General features: G+C 51.9%; 1 protein-coding gene across 1 annotated transcript in view; it reads left to right on the plus strand.

The window, feature by feature from the left end:
* Positions 1–16,627, plus strand: part of SLC45A4 (solute carrier family 45 member 4) — a 48,411-nt gene that overhangs the window by 20,561 nt on the left and 11,223 nt on the right. Inside the window, exon 2 of the mRNA XM_077166673.1 lies at positions 14,723–14,911. Coding sequence (XP_077022788.1) covers positions 14,723–14,911 — 189 coding nt within the window. The remainder of the gene's footprint in view (positions 1–14,722; positions 14,912–16,627) is intronic.

Consider the following 16,627-nt stretch of genomic DNA (forward strand, 5'->3'; position numbering starts at 1 on the left):
AGGCCAAGTGAGCTGAGGGAATGGCAGGAGATGCCATACTGAAGAGTCATTTCATTTTGCAAGGAGCCTATTGAGGGCCTGTTAATGCCCAGGCACTGGACCATCCAAGGTGAACAACACAGATTTCTATCTGCTGAGAGGGCAAACTAGCAGAGGACACCATTTAAATAGGCTTGTCACATGGTGAGCAGTGGCCACCCAGAAGGACAGGATAGGGAGTGAAAGCCAGAATGTTGTCCATGGAGAGCCTGACTGCATGCAGAGCTGAGGCAGGAGGGCCAAGCATAGCTGGACCCAGGCGAGGGCCTGTGAGCAGTGCTTGAGGGCTTGGACTTCACCGGCTTGTGGTTGATGGCTTGATGCCTTTACGTTGTTATTGGGTCTGGTTCTGATCATCTGCAGGCAGTGGGGAGGGTGGACTGCAGGATCGGAAGGTTAACTCGGCTGCTGTCATGCAGTGGCAGGATAGGATGGGGTCCAGGCCATGGCTGTGTGGAGAAGAATGTTCTAGAGACATGCTATCTGCCACATCAGGGCCCTGGAATAGGATCAAGCAGTTCCTAACCACCTCGTGGCATCTGGTGGACACTGATGCTCTTTGGGGAGCTGTGCCACCTGGCGCCCTGTTTGGTTGAGACTCTGTGAAAGGCAAGCATAGGTATGGGGGTATTGGGGTTTCAGAAAATGGACTGGTATGAGAATGGGGGTAGTAGGGAATCAGAGAGTGGGCTCAAGTGATAATGGGGAGCGGTAGGGGTTCAGAGAGGGAGACATGCATGGGGTGTCAAGAGCTTGTTTTCCACATTGGCTGGGGGTTCATCTGTCACCCATTGGCTCTCCTAAAGACCCTAGGGCAGATGCTGGCATGGCCATTCTACGTGAAAAAAATTGAGGCTCAGAAAAGTGATTAGGTTGCCCAGGCTCCGTGGCCTGTGAGTGGTAGAATCAGAGTTTGACTTATATGTAAATACAGGTAAAAATGTGTGGAATTGTTGATATTCAACCATATTTCACGAAGAGCAGTGTCTTCACTTACTTCTCCCCAGTGTATCTGCCGCCAGAGCCACCACTTTTCTTCAAGGCCCCCCAGGCCAGGCAGTGGGTGCAAAATAGGCCTTAAGGAGTAGAATACAGAAGATGCTGAAAGGTGGGGAGAGAGCAGAGGTGGTTGTGGGAGTTTCCCACTTGTGCAAGTTACATGTGGAGATTCCAGTAGTAACGCCTTGTTCATTGACATCTGGGGCCAGCAGCATGCTGTCCATTATTACTCAGTTCTCTTAAAAAAGCTGGATATGATAATATTTTACAGATTGTTATAGGTGAGGAAACAGACACTTGCTGAACTAGTGAGTGTGGGAGCTGAGATTCAAACTCACACTCAGATTCCAGACCATGACTCTTGGCCACTCCACCACTGTTTTGCCTCTGTCATGCTAGGTTTGCCTGTCACTTACACAGCCTGCAGCGTGCTGGCTGCTCATTGCCCACTCACAGGCATCTCCCTGAGAACCTGCTGTGTGCCAGCAGAAGTGTGAAGGAGGGAGACTTGCTTACAGTGCCTTCCCTCGTACTCGAGATCTTTATTGATACTCTGCAGTAGCAACCATTGGTAAGAATTGAATTTCCCAATTTCCAAACACTAGTTTCTTTTAACAGCACTTAAAAACCACTTCCAAATCTACTTTGTGGAAGAAGGTAAGATGTCGTATAATTATTGAATCCTGAAATTTCCAGGTACCTGCAGCTCATACTGACTTATGAGAGCTGAATGTTAAATTTTCAGGGATTTTGTGAATTGGTTGTTAAATACATCCATTATTAAAAATTAAATTACATACTTGCAATTAGGTTAAAAGCAAAGGTAATAAGTACTTAAAACTCATTGCTTCTTATTATTTTACTCCATTTACCTAATATGCATGCTTTTGAGGTTCTGGCTATTGCATCTGTGTGGTAGAAATGCTGGAAAAGGGGATACTTCTTATCTCTTCCTGACTCTGCATTCAGTGATGTCGTATTGGTAGCTTGAAATCAGCCACAGTGGGAGTATTTACACTGAGGAAATTGGCAGACATTACAAAGGAGGCCCATTGTTTGTCGACATGCCCAAGTGCATTTATGGCTGTGACAACATTCCACCAATGAACAAAATGTGATATATAGGTTCAGCTGTCAACTTGACCAGGTGCTGGTGCCCAGCTGTTCTGTTGCTGTGGACTTAAATCATCAGCACTTGAATTTCATCTATGGCTAATTACATCTGAGATAGGCTAAGGGGAATGCTTCCACAGTGAGTGACGTTTGATTTACTCAGCTGGAGGCTTAAAAAGAGAAGTTAGAAGAGAGAGAAGCAACTCATCTCAGAGCTCAGAGCTGGTATAAGCCAGAATGTTTGGAAATGCCCTGGAAAAAGCTGTTTGAAACCAGAAGCCAGGATAAAAGGCCAGCAGATATTGCCATGTGCCTTCCCATGTGACACAGAAATCCAGAGGAAAGCCAGCTGCCTTTTCTCCAAAAAACTGTAAATTTGTGACTAAATAAGTCCCTTTATAAAAGCCAGTCCAAGGGTGGTGCACTGGTGGCTCTGTGGCAGGATTCTCACCTGCTGTGCCAGAGACCAGGTTTGATTCCTGGAGCCTGCCCATGCCCAAAAAAAGGCCAATCCATTTCTGGTATATTGCATTCTGGCAGCTTTAGCAAATAAAACAACTACCTAGCCACTCCCCTCTCAACCACTTAGGGTGTTGGTAGCCACTTGTTATGCATTAGTATAAAAAAAGGGGTGCTGTTATATTTTCTTCTTGTCCGTCTTGCCCCAAATTCAGTACCTAGAATTTGAGAATTGAAGGACTTGTGCCTTGGATATGAGTCAGTCCCAGGACTGAGGCATAGAACCCCGTGGGGAAGGATAACATTGTGCATTGGAGACAGATTCTCTTTAGGCGGGTGACCTTGGGCAGTGCGTGACCTTCAGGAAGCTCAGCTTCCTCACCTGAAAACCCACTTCTGTAGGCTGCCCACGAGGTGGTCAGTGTTGGGATGGCATCCACACACAGAAATAAGCTTCTGTTGTCCCCACCACATCCCTCAGCCAAGGCACCGTCTCGTGACTTTGGTCCTTGGCTACCTGGACTTTCCCTTCCAGCTCAGATGAAGGGAGAGGAAGCTCTTATTGGAGCCTTTGTAAACAAGATTCCTTTTTAGGTTCCTGGGCTTTTGCCCTTGTCAGACTCTGGGCGCTTTCTGTCCAAGTAATTCAAAGGTTTAGGAGCAAGAATCCAAATTTGGTTCAGCATCATTTTTATGGGGCAGCCCAGAGGTTCAGCATCACTCGTGTTGACCACGATTCCTATCTGTGGCAGTAAATGTCATGGATTGCCTGGCCAGGGCCTCCTGGCCCACTGTGTGCTGAGGGCTGGGGTCTGTCCTTGGCCTATGAGCCTCTGCCTCCACGTCAGCTTGCTGCATCCTTTCTCTTTAGGTACTATGAGGTGACCCCCAGGTGATTGTGGTCTTCACCTGTCAGCCTGCCTCTGGTCACCATGGCATTTTCCAGCATCCTGCTTGGCCCCAGGTGGCTGGGTGGCCCTATGAGCACTGGCCTCTCCTGCTGATGTTCCGTTTATTTGGGTGGTGTCCTTTGAGCCAAGTCACCTGGCTTTGGAGGACTTGCCAGTCCTGTGGCCTGGGCATTTCTCCCATTTGGTGGATGAGGAAACTGGCTTCTCAGAGATGGTGGAAACATCTCCTGGGCTATACCTGGCAGGTGGCCGTGCCTGCAGGCCTCATCATAGTGTCACTGTGGGAAGGGGCACCTCACACACCTTCCTAGAGCAAATCTGGCCTCAAAGGGGCTATCCTCTTGGCAGGACGACCCATCCCAGTTTCCAGTCGGGAAGGGATAGAGTCACCATATCCATGACATGTGTCCTTCTTCAGCATTTCCCTGCCACTTTTTTCTATAATAAAAGGAAAATGGCTGATGTCCCAGGAAAACAGTGTCAGGTGTGTGGCAGTAGGGGAAGGGGTATTGCCGGCTGGAGCATTTGGATGCCCTCTGGGATTAGGAGCCCAGGCTTCGGGGCCTCTGGGCAAGAGGGCTTGGGATGAGGGGCTAAAGGCTGGGTTTCCTTCCTGTGCCCACTGGGCCTCCCTCCCGCTGCTCTTCCCACTTGCCCCCCGATTCAGGGACACCCTCGCCCTCACAGTGGTATTTATGTACAATCTGAGGATGGTGTTTTTGTTTGTAGGGCCCAGCCTCCTGTGTGCAGGGCCCCCAGGCCACTCGAGGTTGCAAATGTGGCCTTGACAGGGAGCCCCTGAGCCCTGACCATTCATGCTGTTCTTTTTATTCGTGGGCTTGTGGTTTAAAGGGGGAGGCGTCTGAAATTTATTCCAAGTAGCTTGAACACAACTGACAGCAGATGGGCCATAATGGTTCTTCCTTCAGTTGTGGATGCAGAAATCAGGACTTGTTTCCTGGACCACCTAGGAAATTTCACTTCAGGGAGTGTCATGGAGGATAATCTAATACAAGGCCTTTACATGTCATCTGTTAATGGATAGCAGATGGATTCTGAGAGAACTTTCTCACAATCATGTAATTGAGCTACTGAGTTGTCTTCTGACATTTTGAAGTCACTGTCCACTTAAATCATACCATTGCAGCTTCAGGAATATGAGGGAGGGTCCTAGACCAAGGTTCGGTCCTGCAGGCCTGGCACTGTGTTGAATGGCCCACTGTTACCAGCGTCCCCACTTCCCGTGAGCCGAGAGGGCTACTCAGGGCTGGCTGCCCAGAGGCCCACTTGCCTCCCACCCACAGAGCCCACTGTGGCCCTTCTTGTACAGGGAGCTCAGCTTTGAGCTAGTGGTGGGTACTGTGGGGTTCTGGCTTGTCTGGATCAGTCTCAGGCTTCTTTCACATCAGATGCTGGCGCGCCCTCTGCCAGTGGGGAGGCTGGTGAGAGCCGTCACAGCCAGGCACCTTATGCAGCAGATGTGTGCTGAGAACCGTGGGTGTGCCAGGTGTGCCAGGCACCACCCTAGGTGGGCCCAGCAGTTGACCAGACATCCTAAAGCTCACACTCAGACAGTAGAAGAGTGAACAAATGAACAAGAGAAGTTGGGATGGTGATGGGTGCTCTGAAGCACAAAACACTGTGGGTAGGAGGATCTGAATGATAAGAGGGTCTGCCCTGCAAAGATGAAGGTGAAGGGGGTACGCACACATGGAGCCCACTACTGTGGCAAGGGTCCTGGTGTGGATGTGAGCTTGGTGTGTCCTAGGAACAGAATAGGATTGGGGGCTAGAGCACAGGGCCAAGGGGGTGTGGATGGGCAGGGTGGCCAGAGCCCAGGGAAGTGGGGGCAGAGGCATGGGGCTGGATAGGATAGGCCCTTAGAGAACACAGAAAAAGTTTAGATTTCATTCCAAGTGTGCTGGAAGCCACGGGAAAGTCTAAGCAATGGAGAAACATCATCTAACTTGGCTTTTGAAAGGTCACTGGCTGCCAGGTTGCCAGGTGGTGAGCGAATTAGAGGAACAAGAGAGGCAAACAGTCAAAAGTTATTGCCTCAGGGAAAACCATTTTCATAAAACTGCCATTTCTGTAAGTGGAGTTAATCAAGTAAGAGGGAAGGAAGGGTGTTTAGGCTAAGGGAACAGCATGTGCAAACACTGTGGGAAGCAGGAAGGATAAGGAGACAAGTGCAGGCAGCCTGAGGAAAGGGGTGGCTTGGACTAGGGATGAGGAGAAAGCAGTGAGAGGGAGACAGGCTGCGACATGGGATGGTGGTCTCAGTGCACTGGGTGTCAGGGAGCTGGAGGTCTCGGGTCAGAGGTGGCTCCTGGGCTTCCTGCCAGCATCACGGGGTGGGTGATGGTGTCCTTCCAGAGAAAAGTCTTTCCACCTTGGGGTGGAGGTGACACTTGGCTTCTGGGATGAATGAACAGAGGTGGCAGCAGACTGGCCCTGGAGCAGGGCTTTTTGTGCTCTTCAGAAAGCTTCTGAAATCTCAAGCCGAGAGCCATACAGTGTCTTGTACAACTAAGATAACATCGCTTATGTCATTGTGAAGGTGTTTGCTTATTGCAACATTTGTTTTAAAGATCCTTAAGGATGGATGGTTGGTTTACTCGTTGGGACAGAGAGCCGCCAATGTCCTGCCTTGCAGTGGGCCATACTCCAGAGGAGCTCGTAGGTCAAGGCTCCCTGGGAGCCGGGCACCACAGCTGTGCTTGGAATGGCAGGAAAGTAGGAGGTGTGGTCCCCTGTGGCTTACCAGATGCTCAGGCCTGGCTCGGACCTGGCCAAGTGAGCCAGCTGGCCTGATGCAGCTCTTCCCCTCTTAGAGATAGAAAGAGCGCCATCCTTGCAGGGTCCTCACATCCCTGGTGCAGGGGTGGCAGGGGCCTGGCCACAGGCACCAACATAAGAAGCTGTGGATATTTATTTTACCAAAAGAAAGATCCTTTAAAACTTGGGGAATTAAAGTAACAGAACCTTCAGTAGGTTTGAATACCACCATTTGAAACTGTTGCCTGCATCCAAAATCAACCAGTCTAAGGGGGCACAGTAAGCCACAAAGGTGCGTCTTGACTCTCTTCATCATCGTATATCTGCTGGAAGCAGAATGAATATATGAGATGGACTCGGCTTTCAGGTCACTTTTCTACAGCTGCCTCCCCCAAGGGCACTCTCATGGGTGCATTGCAGAGAAAGTGGCACCGCAGGGGCTCTGAGCCAGCCCTTTTCTCAGAGGTGCTACTGAACACCGTCATCTGTGGATAGGAGTGTGTCAGCAATGCTTCCTGGAACTGAGGACTTTCCTGAGGTCCCGGGAAAACAGCTATGGCCCAGGCCCACCTAGGGAGTGGCATCCCAGGCCCCAGCTCCTCAGAGCCCTCCCCCTGTGGGGTCTGTGGGGGTTACTGAGCCTCTCATCTGAGAATGGGGCTCCATGGCCTCGTCCATGCACCCTGGGGGTGGCAGAGGGGTCCGGAGATGAGTCTGATAGCAGAAACACTTGCAGTCACACTCCTGTGTGCTCTCAAACACCAGTAAGGTGCAGTTTGAGCCAGAGCCCCAGAAAAAGTGTTCAAGCTCACTTCCCTTTCTTTTTAATTCTTCCTCTCTACATTCCCATGACTCCAGTGTTTCTGGAATGCTCCTTGCTGTTCTGTAGTGCCCCCCTTCGGCTGTGGTGTCTGGATCCCATCCCACTCAGCCCCTGGCAGACCCTCACAGCCCAGGGAGGCGTCCCCGGAGACTTGGCACAGCCCTTCTTGGGTCCTGGTGTTCGAGCAGGGCCACCAGTGGCATTTGCTCATGCCTGGCTCTTGTACCCGATTTTGAGTTCTAAAGTACAGAGACTGTTGTTTCTTTTGCTTGTCTGAAGCCCTGAAAGTGGATGGTGCATGGTCATTGGTCATCGACTTAAGTCATCAGAGGTCATTCAAGGATGCTAAGTGTTTCCCACCAAAACCTAGTTCTCATGAGTTTAATGTCACTGTGACATTTGTCTAAGAATACAAACGTATCTTGATGTGGAAGGCTTTGTCCATTGAAAGAAAGAGTGTAAGTTCCTATTCCCATTTCAGATCTTTTGTTAAACATTTACAGGCAACTTTCCCATTGCCCCGCCCCTCCCCCAAGCACACCAGTTTATCCAGCGCGGTGCTGTGAATGGAGGTCCGTGTGTGCCTGTGCGCCTTGCCGTCCCGTGACCTCACAGCCCTCTGCTGGAGGGGACACGGGGAGTGTTTCCTGTGAACAGGGAGCCCGCCTGCTCCCACCATTGTTGTTCAACTTTTGCCTGGAAAAAAAACAACAGTTATTTACTATGAGCTGGTATTCTGTTTGTTTATAGCTCTCTGGGAAATGCCATGTCCGCGGTGTCCCAGTGCAGCCTCTCGCTGGTGGCAGAGTTGTGCCGGGTGGCGGCAGTTGCTCGGGGTGCCAGGACTGCCTAGGGGGTTGACGACACCACTTGTTCCTCCGGGGCTCCTCTAAAGAAGTCATGTATAGCATTTATTTATTTTTGCCCACATGCATAAGCAGAGAAAGTGACCATGGTACCCCATTGATGTTCCCCTCAGTGCCCATGCGTGCTGCATGGAGCAGGGAGGGGCAGGCGGGGAGGTGAGGGCAGGGGCAGGCAGCTGCTGTGCCCACCTACCCCAGCTGTTCCTGTGGCCAAGTCCAAACAGCTCAGGTATAAGAACTGAAACTAAGGGCTTGAACACCTAGTGTGGGGTTGGACTTTCTTTGCAGCCTAGAATTTACTTTTAGGTAATTTAGAAAAAAAATTAAAAGGAAGAGAAAAGCCCCCTTTGGTGTTGGCTCTTCCTGGGCCTCATCCCTCTTTCCTCGGCCTGCCCAGCCCCGTCGCCTTCTACTGTGGGCAGCCGTTAGGGAGTCAGTGAGGGCTGAACCTGGAACTCTCCTGCAGCCCCCTTGGCGCCCACAGCTTGTTCCTCTTGCTCTCTGGTGGACTTGAGGCTCCTCCAGGGTGGGCAGGGCAGGCTGGGGTAATAGCATCCCAGCCTCTGGGGTGGCACCAGCCCCCTGTGGGCAGTAGCATGTGATCTGCTGTTAGCATGGCTGTCCACCCCAGGCTCTCCCCCTTCTAGGAGAGGGCTCTCTGGGTACACCTGTTTGGGGAGCTGGAGCTGTTGGATTTGTTTGGAGTTTGTGGACTTGCTGTGTTGTCTGCATATCAGCTCTTGTGTTAGGAGCCCTGAAAAGAGCCCAAGACCCAGTGGGAAAATGGTACCCACTCACAAAATGGGGGTGACAGTACTCTAGTTAGGAGCCCAGCCTCTGCAGACAGCTCTCCTGGAGGGAGCCTAGTGCTACCCTGTGTGTGATCCTCAGTTTCCCTTCTGGAGCATGGTGGGTCCGGGACTCCTCCCTGATAGGGTGGGGGTAAGGACACCTTAGGTGGGGCCTGTAGTCCCATTGGCAGCCCCCAGCTGGTCAGCAGCAGCATGGGAGGCCCTGCTTAACATATGCCTGTTGACTGTGAATAGAAGTGACTGGAGACAAACCACACCCCACTTCAGTAGAACATTTGATGTCTGTTACCCCATCAGGACCCTCATGGCAGTTGGGTGAAGTAGTGGGTGGGCAGGGTATCATTGTGGCCTCTTCCCTGTACTCTGGGCTGGGCTGGGTATTTCCCTGGCATCCAGCATGGGGCTGCCAGGCTGTCCTGGGCAAAGGGTGTTGGCCCAGAAACCAGGGAGACTACTGTGTAGAACCCTGAGGCATCACTGGCAGCCTCCCTTGCACTGCTTCTGCTTTCACCACCTGGTGGCCTGTAAACATAAAGGCAGGGGCTTGTTGAGAAAGTGCTCTCCCCTGGCTGCACTGGCCCATGCTGGTCTATGAGGGACCCACCAGGTATGTCAGCTACAGGCAGGTGGGGATAGAGAAGGGGACCTGGGCTGAGCTGGAGATAGATTGCCCATGTGCAGCCCAGCCATGGGGGCTCAGGACTCCCCATCCTGGCTGGGCATCAGGGGGCAGTACCACTTGCCTTCCCAATGCCCAGGTGGGGCTCCAATGAGAGTAGCTGGTAGGTACCCCAAAGTATACTGCTCCCAGTCCCTCCCTCCCTGTGGTGACTCTGTTGTCACTTGGGGTCACAGCAGATGGTGTCGTCTGGGGCCTGCTGTGGGTGTCAGAAGATGGTCCCCTGCTTGGCATAGGGGCTGCCTGTGGGGCTGGTGGACCTGCCTCATTGTGGGATGCCTTTGGTCCCATGAGGGGCTGGAGATGGGGTACGGTGGGGGGTGGGGGAGGACTGTGTTCTCAGTTTTCCCATGAGACCCAGCACTAGTCCCTCAGTAGGGTGAGACACAGGGGACAGCTGCAGCATGGGCTCCACTGCCTCTGGAAGGGTCAGTGGGGAGGAGGCACTCCTGGGCCTAGATATGGGACAGGTGGGGCCAGGAGTGCTGACACCTGGCCCTAGGGAGTCCCGTCAGGTTAGAAGCATCACTTATGATCTGGTGAAGCTGCTCAAGTTCTGGGGCTGGTGGGGTGGGGAGTACTGTTGTGTCCTCAGGGTCTCTCCATGTGCAGGAGCTGTCAGCACAAAGCTGGCCCCATCACCGGTCAGGACTGGCCTGCTTTAAAGCAGGGTCTGTGAGTTACACGGGCAACTCCTCTCCTTCCTGAGGAGCAGCCAGGATTCCCCAGACCGAGTGCTATCTGCCCACAGGTGTTCCTCCAGGAAGGCAGCACCCAGTGTAGGTTTGGACCTGGATTATTGACTAGCATCCCTCTCAACAAATTTCCTAACAAACCTGCAAGTGGAGAGGCTTAAATTACATGCCTTTTTTTCCAGAAAGGAATGAGAGAATTTCCAAAGCCATTTTTGCCAGTGCTGCCCCTGAGAACCTCACCCTTGCTCATACCCTGGCCCTGTCCTGGCTGGTGCTGCCATCCTGTGTCTGGTTCTCACAGGAACATGCCGCAGGCAGAGGTGCCCTCACTACCCCCCACACGCCCCTGGCCCTGCACCACTGCATGCAGTTTGCTGGCCCCAGGGCAGCACCCTTGGGGCAAGCAGGCACTCCTAGTCTGTGCCAGGGAGTGCGTGGACATCGGGATGGTGATGCTGGTGCTGGGAACCTACATCTGTGCCCCAGGCCCTGCCATACTAAGGCTTGCCAGGGCGGGAGGGGGCCGGGGCGGGGAGCCAGCTCCGATTGCACCTCCTCGCCTAGTGGTGGCTCTTTCACGAAGCACGTGGCAACCAAGAATACAAAATTTGCTGCCGGAGCCACCATCCTACCCACCTGCAGGTGCTCAGATGGAAGAGCATGAGCGAAGTGTCTGTGGGTGCTGCTGATGCAGGTGTGGCGAACTCCAGAGCCCCTGGGACTTGTGGCCACAGTCAGCATTTTCCGAGGGTCTGCAGGGTAGAGGAGCCCTCCTCGGGCAGCGCCAAGGCCTCTCACATCTGTGGTTCCTCTTGTGGAGGACAGCGAAGCCCTCAGCCACGTAGAACCAAGTGACGTTCGCCAGCACAGCTTGACCGGTTTTTTCTGTGAACAGAGTGAATGTTTGACTCTGGGCCACACGGTCTCTGTCGCAGCTCCTCAACTCTCATGGTAGTGCGACTACAGCCATAGACGTTACGCTGACAAATGAGCTTGGCTGTATGCCAATGGGAACTTTATTCGTGGACGTGGAAATGTGAGTTTCATAACACAGTTATACATCACAGAATATTCTCATTTTGAATTTTTTCAACTATTTAAAAATGTAAAACCTTTTCTTGCAGGTTGCACAAAAAGCAGGTGGAAGGCTAGATTTGGCCCATGAGCTGTAGTTCGCCACCCTCTGCTCTTGGACCTTGGAAGTTTCTGCGCATAGCAAAAGGGAGGGCAGATGGGTGACAGCTTATGCCCAGCTGGAGGGTGCCTGGAGGAACGCATCCCTCAGATTTGGAAACAGTCGTGAATTTTGGCAACTATCTTACTTAAGTCCCAAGCAGGTGTTGGAATGATGCAGAGTCCACCTCAGGTGCCTGTCCTGGTGAGAAGTTCTGCCCTCTGGACCACCCCATCTGCCAGCACAGATAAACACTCCTGTTGTTGGCACTGCTGAAGCTCTTTCTGCGGCTCTTCCCTGGCCTGCTTGCTCCTCAGACTTCTGCGTGACGGGGCTGAGAGCCTTCCCAGGCCACCTGGGCAGTTCTCTGATGCACGTCCACACACAGGCTCATTCACGTGGTGGTGGTGTTGCTGAGGCCTGTCTTCCCCCGGACTGGGCAGTGTGAGGACAGGGCTGAGTCTGCTGACTCTGTCTGCATCGTTCTTAGTGCAGAGCCCAGCTGGCCACACATTGCTGCAGGCACCGGTCCCCTGGCACCTGGCCAGCAGCAACCGGTCAGCAGGTGCCCAGATTACAGATGCCAGAAAGGGCATGTGCTTGGCAGGGGCTGGGCCCAGGAGGCAGGGAAGTAAAGTGTTCAGTTATTCATCTTCCTGAGAGTTGGGAAAGTGCCTGATAACGTGGGGCAAACCAGAAGGCCTGGGCAGATGAGGGCCCTCAGGAGTGAAGATGTGGGTGAGGAATCAGTGAATTGTGAAGGGCGGGGGCCTGTGGGCCAGCCCAAGGGGTGGCAGGTGCTTAGTCAAGAAAGGGAGTAAACCGTAGTTCAGCACAGTGGCCGGGCAGAGCGAGGAGGTGCAGACCTGGCAGACAGACGTGGACTTTGCACCCTGAGTGGTATGCCAGGGGCTTGCTGCCTGGCATCTCAATTTGGCATAGTTCAGAAGCACTTGAGTGCCTCTGTGTGCACCTGATGTACCAGGCTGGGAGTAGGCAGGGGAGGGGTGGCTGAGCCATCACTGCCCCATGGAATTCAATCTCCCAGAGGGCACGCAGATGGTTTCTGGGCCCTGCGGGGGAGTGACGGTGGCCTGCCCAGGTAAGGGGGGAGGGCACAGGAGTCTGCTTGAACAAAGATGAGGTTCAGCCTGGCATGGGTGGGAACCAGAAGCACTTCCTCATGTTAGAGGATAAGGCAGCAGGGCCAGGAGCCAAGGTGGGTGGGGTGAGGAGCAGGTACGCCTCTTGTGCGCGAATGCACTGCGGCCAGTGAGCATTCATCCAGGAGGTCGTGACAAGTTTAAAATACAGACCAAAGCCGGAAGCTGTGTGTGCTGAGGCTAATAAATGCATTCCTTCTTTCTGAAATGGGGCTATATTGAATTCTCTAAGTAAATAGTTTCGCTAAAGAATCAGGGCCAAGAAATATGATAACTCAATGTATGTGTCATTGAATGTGATCACCATCTCCACGGGTCCAGCTGCTGCTGCTTCCCCTTCTCTGAATAGCTTGAGTGATGAAAGACAAGGAACCAGGGCCCATCCCACTGGAGCACATTCAGCAAACTTCTTGTTTCCTGAAACATTTTGCTGACTTTAAATCAGAATAAAGTTCAGCCTTCCTAAAGCTCTGTGTGGTGACAAGGTCAAAGCAAACACCTGAAATTCTGGCCTGAATGCATCAATATTTTAATGGGCAAGTTAGCAAGAATTTTGGAAGGTGCTTCCCTTCTTTGAAAATGATTTCCTCCTACACAGCTTATTTTTCTTACTAGCTCAACACAATATTCCATTTTTCACTGCCTTCAGGGCTGGGGTAGATGTTAGCCAAATGACTCATGCCAGAGTCTCTTTATTTTTATTTTATTTTTTTAATGTAATTTTATTAAAATATATTCACACCCCATACAAACCCCTAATCCAAAGTATACAATCAACTGTTTTTTAAGTAAACTTTTTATTAAAGGGTAACCTGCTAAGAAATGCAAAATACTTCTGAAGTCTCCAGCTGGAGGGGTTGTCACTAAGAGAGCACACCTGCGTGATCGCCGTCTAGGTCACTGCGGGACCAGACCAGCCCCCCAGTCCCCTATCCAGCCCTGCCAGTGGAGATCCCCACCCTGACCTCTCACACCAGTTACAGGGTGGCCCATTCTGAGGCCATGTGGGTGGAATCATGGAGTACACCCACTCTGCATCTGGCTTCTTATATTCACTGTTGCGTTTGAGCACATCCACGCTGCAGTGGCTTGCTGCAACTTGTTCATGGCCGTAAAGTGCTCCATTGGACACTGCTTCATTTGTCCGTTCACCTGTCAGTGACATTCTGGTTGGGGTGATAGGAGGCAGTGTGTGGGGGGGGGAGGGATGTGGACTGGGAATTGGGAACCCTGAGTTTAAGTTCTCTTGCGGTGTGGCCAGGGGCAGGTTCCCTAACCTCTCTGAGCTTCAAGTTCCACATCTATTCGATGGGCACTACCCCCTCCCTCCCTGGGTGGTTAGGAAGAGTCACAGCCCTAGGGCTCAAGCTGGACACACATTGATGCTCTTTCTCGCCCCCATTTAGCAGCCACTCAGGTACCCTCCGATAGGACTGCTGTGGGGTCATTTAGCATGTTAGTGGCAGTGGCCGTGTGACCCCTCTGTGGTCTAGCATCAGCCTGCAAAGCCCAGAATTCTGTTAGCATGGGTTCTTGCAACCTCTCTAAGTTGCAGTCACTGTCCTCGTCTTGGTCACAAGGGACAGTGTCTCAGGCTCAAGAGAAATAGTCCATCATAGGCAATGCTGGGATCTCCAGTAGCATTCAGCAGCGTCCAGCCCTGAGGCCTTAGTCAGCACCGGTGGATGGAGAAGGCCTTGGCTTCTACCACAGCCCCCTCCAGGTACCTGTTGTGTACAGACTCTGGGCCAGGTTCTATCCACAGGTGCTGTGTGCCTACTGTGCTCACTTGATGTGTTGTATGCCTACCCGTGGTATTGGACCTGAAGGTCCCCAGGTCTGCCTGGACTCCAAAGCTCAGGAGCTTTCCTCTGTGGTGCTCGGCCTCTGGTCACTTGATACTAACAGGGTTTGGTTGACTTAAAGTAACCATACCTCACAGATAAAAGCAAGTCTACCCTGAGTGGAGTGAGTGTGTATGTATATACAGGAAGCCTGTCCCAGTGCTTCCCGAGTGACGATAGCAGAGTCTAACCAGCATGAATGTATGCCTGTACAGATAACCTGTGTGTGTATGTGTGTGCCTGCATGTGTGACCAGTGTGTATCTGTGTGCCTGTATCTCTGTGTCTTTGTCACAAGCAGGTGTGTGTACATGTCTGTCTGTGGTATCTGCATGTGTGCAGGTAACTGGCCCGTGTCTCTGTTTCAGGCCTTCCAGAGCAGTACTACAGCCTCACCTGGTTCCTGAGCCCCATCTTTGGCCTCATCTGCACACCCCTCATCGGCTCTGCGAGTGACCGCTGCACCCTCAGCTGGGGCCGGCGGCGGCCGTTCATTCTTGCCCTCTGCATCGGCGTCCTCTTTGGCATCGCACTTTTCCTTAATGGCTCTGCTATCGGTAAGTGCTGTGTATCCTAAAGCATCTACAGGCGAGTTCTAACCTGGGGGACCTTTTCACTCACTGAAATGTGGGTCGTGTTCACTAACTCAGGCCCTCTGCTTGTGTGACCCACATGGGCCTCTGGGCTGGACCCCTTCCATCCAGAAATGGGGTTGCTGGGCTGGGTCCTAAGCTGGGCCTGGCCACCATCTGCCCTGGCCCTGATCACTGGCACGGCAGACTCAGCAGCGCTGGAGCCAGGCCCATGTGGGAAAGCCGTAGCAACCTGTTCACAGGGAAATGTTTCCTGTTGTGATCCATTTGTTTTTAATGCATATCTGACACCACATCCTGTTTCCAGCATTATTTCAGAAATTATCTTTTCTTTTTTTTCTCTCTCCTTTTCTTAGACTTGGTATTGAAAATGTACAGAACCTAGTTCAGTGTTTGTTTTTTTGTTTCACGTGCCTGTTTTGTTTTGTTTTTCTTTTTCTTCTTGTTTTTAATTAAAGCAGTTCTACGTGGGAAAATAATTTTGCCTTTAGGGCACCTGTCAAAACCATCAAAAATGAAACCTTGTTTTCTGCTTTTTAAGACAGAAGAGTGTAATGTGTGTTCTGATATACATAGAGCTTTGCCTCAAGGTCTGCCTCAATTCAGCTGGTAGCTGTGGTGCCCAGAAAACCTGGCAGCAGCACAGGGAGGGCTGCTCAGCTTCTCGGAGCTTCCCCATGCCCGCCAGGCTGTGCCTTGCTGGGAAGGCTGCTCTCATACTGACACCCCTTCCTGCCTGAGCATGCCCCCAGCCCAGACATTCAGGGGCCATCACCTTCCCAGGCAGAGCAGGGCAGAAGTCCTCTCTTCCTGCAGCCTGCTGGGCACCAGAGCAGCTGGCTCACTCAGGCTATTAACTGCAGCCTGGGGTGTCACTTTCATGTCTCTCGTTTTCACAACAAGAAAACTGAGGTTCAGAGAGAATGAAGTGTTGTTTTCAGGCACATCCTTGCTTGTTGATCTCACCCGAAAGTGACCCACCAGGGCTGGCTTGTCCCCACACCCTAACAGCCGTACCCTTTCTTTCCCCAGGCAGCTCACCTCCAAGATGGCAGGCAGGGGCTCCCTACCACACAACCCTTAGCTGCACCACAGGTAGGACAGACCCTCTGTGTTCAGACTGCTTCTGGGCCCCAGACTGTGCACCGGAAGCCACTGCCGCAGCCTCTTTTTGCTAGAGGGTTCCACTGAGTCTGACTGGCAGTAAATTAAGGTTCATTCAGTTCTGTTCCATTCATTAGGGTTAGCTGTTTGATCTCTGGGTTCAGGAACAGATTCCTCAGAGGTAGGTGGAACTCATGTGTGGGCGTAGCTTCTTTTGGAGCTCGTACTCATTTAAGGAGGCCTTGTATACAAGCTGAGACTGTTTGCTTCTTTTCTCTTTAGAGCCGCAACCCCTCTGGAACTCAAGCTGATCAGAGACTTTAACTTGAAAATCTCCCAGTAGAAAGAATTATTATTTTTAGGTAATATTTCACTACAGGTCTAGAATCCCTCTAGGGTACCATTTAGGTAGCCACAGGTCTCCACTAGATGCCTTGGAGGTAGCCTGACTCTTAAAATGAAAATGTTATCAGCATCGACCTTAGGGGATTAATTGGTGTCCCAATTAAGACACCAACAAGAGGTTACCTTCACTTAAGAAAGGCGATGAAGTTCAGGGGTTCTCTCTCAACTGGA

The sequence above is a fragment of the Tamandua tetradactyla genome, chromosome 6 (genome assembly GCF_023851605.1).
Source record: "Tamandua tetradactyla isolate mTamTet1 chromosome 6, mTamTet1.pri, whole genome shotgun sequence".
Lineage (NCBI taxonomy): Eukaryota > Metazoa > Chordata > Mammalia > Pilosa > Myrmecophagidae > Tamandua > Tamandua tetradactyla.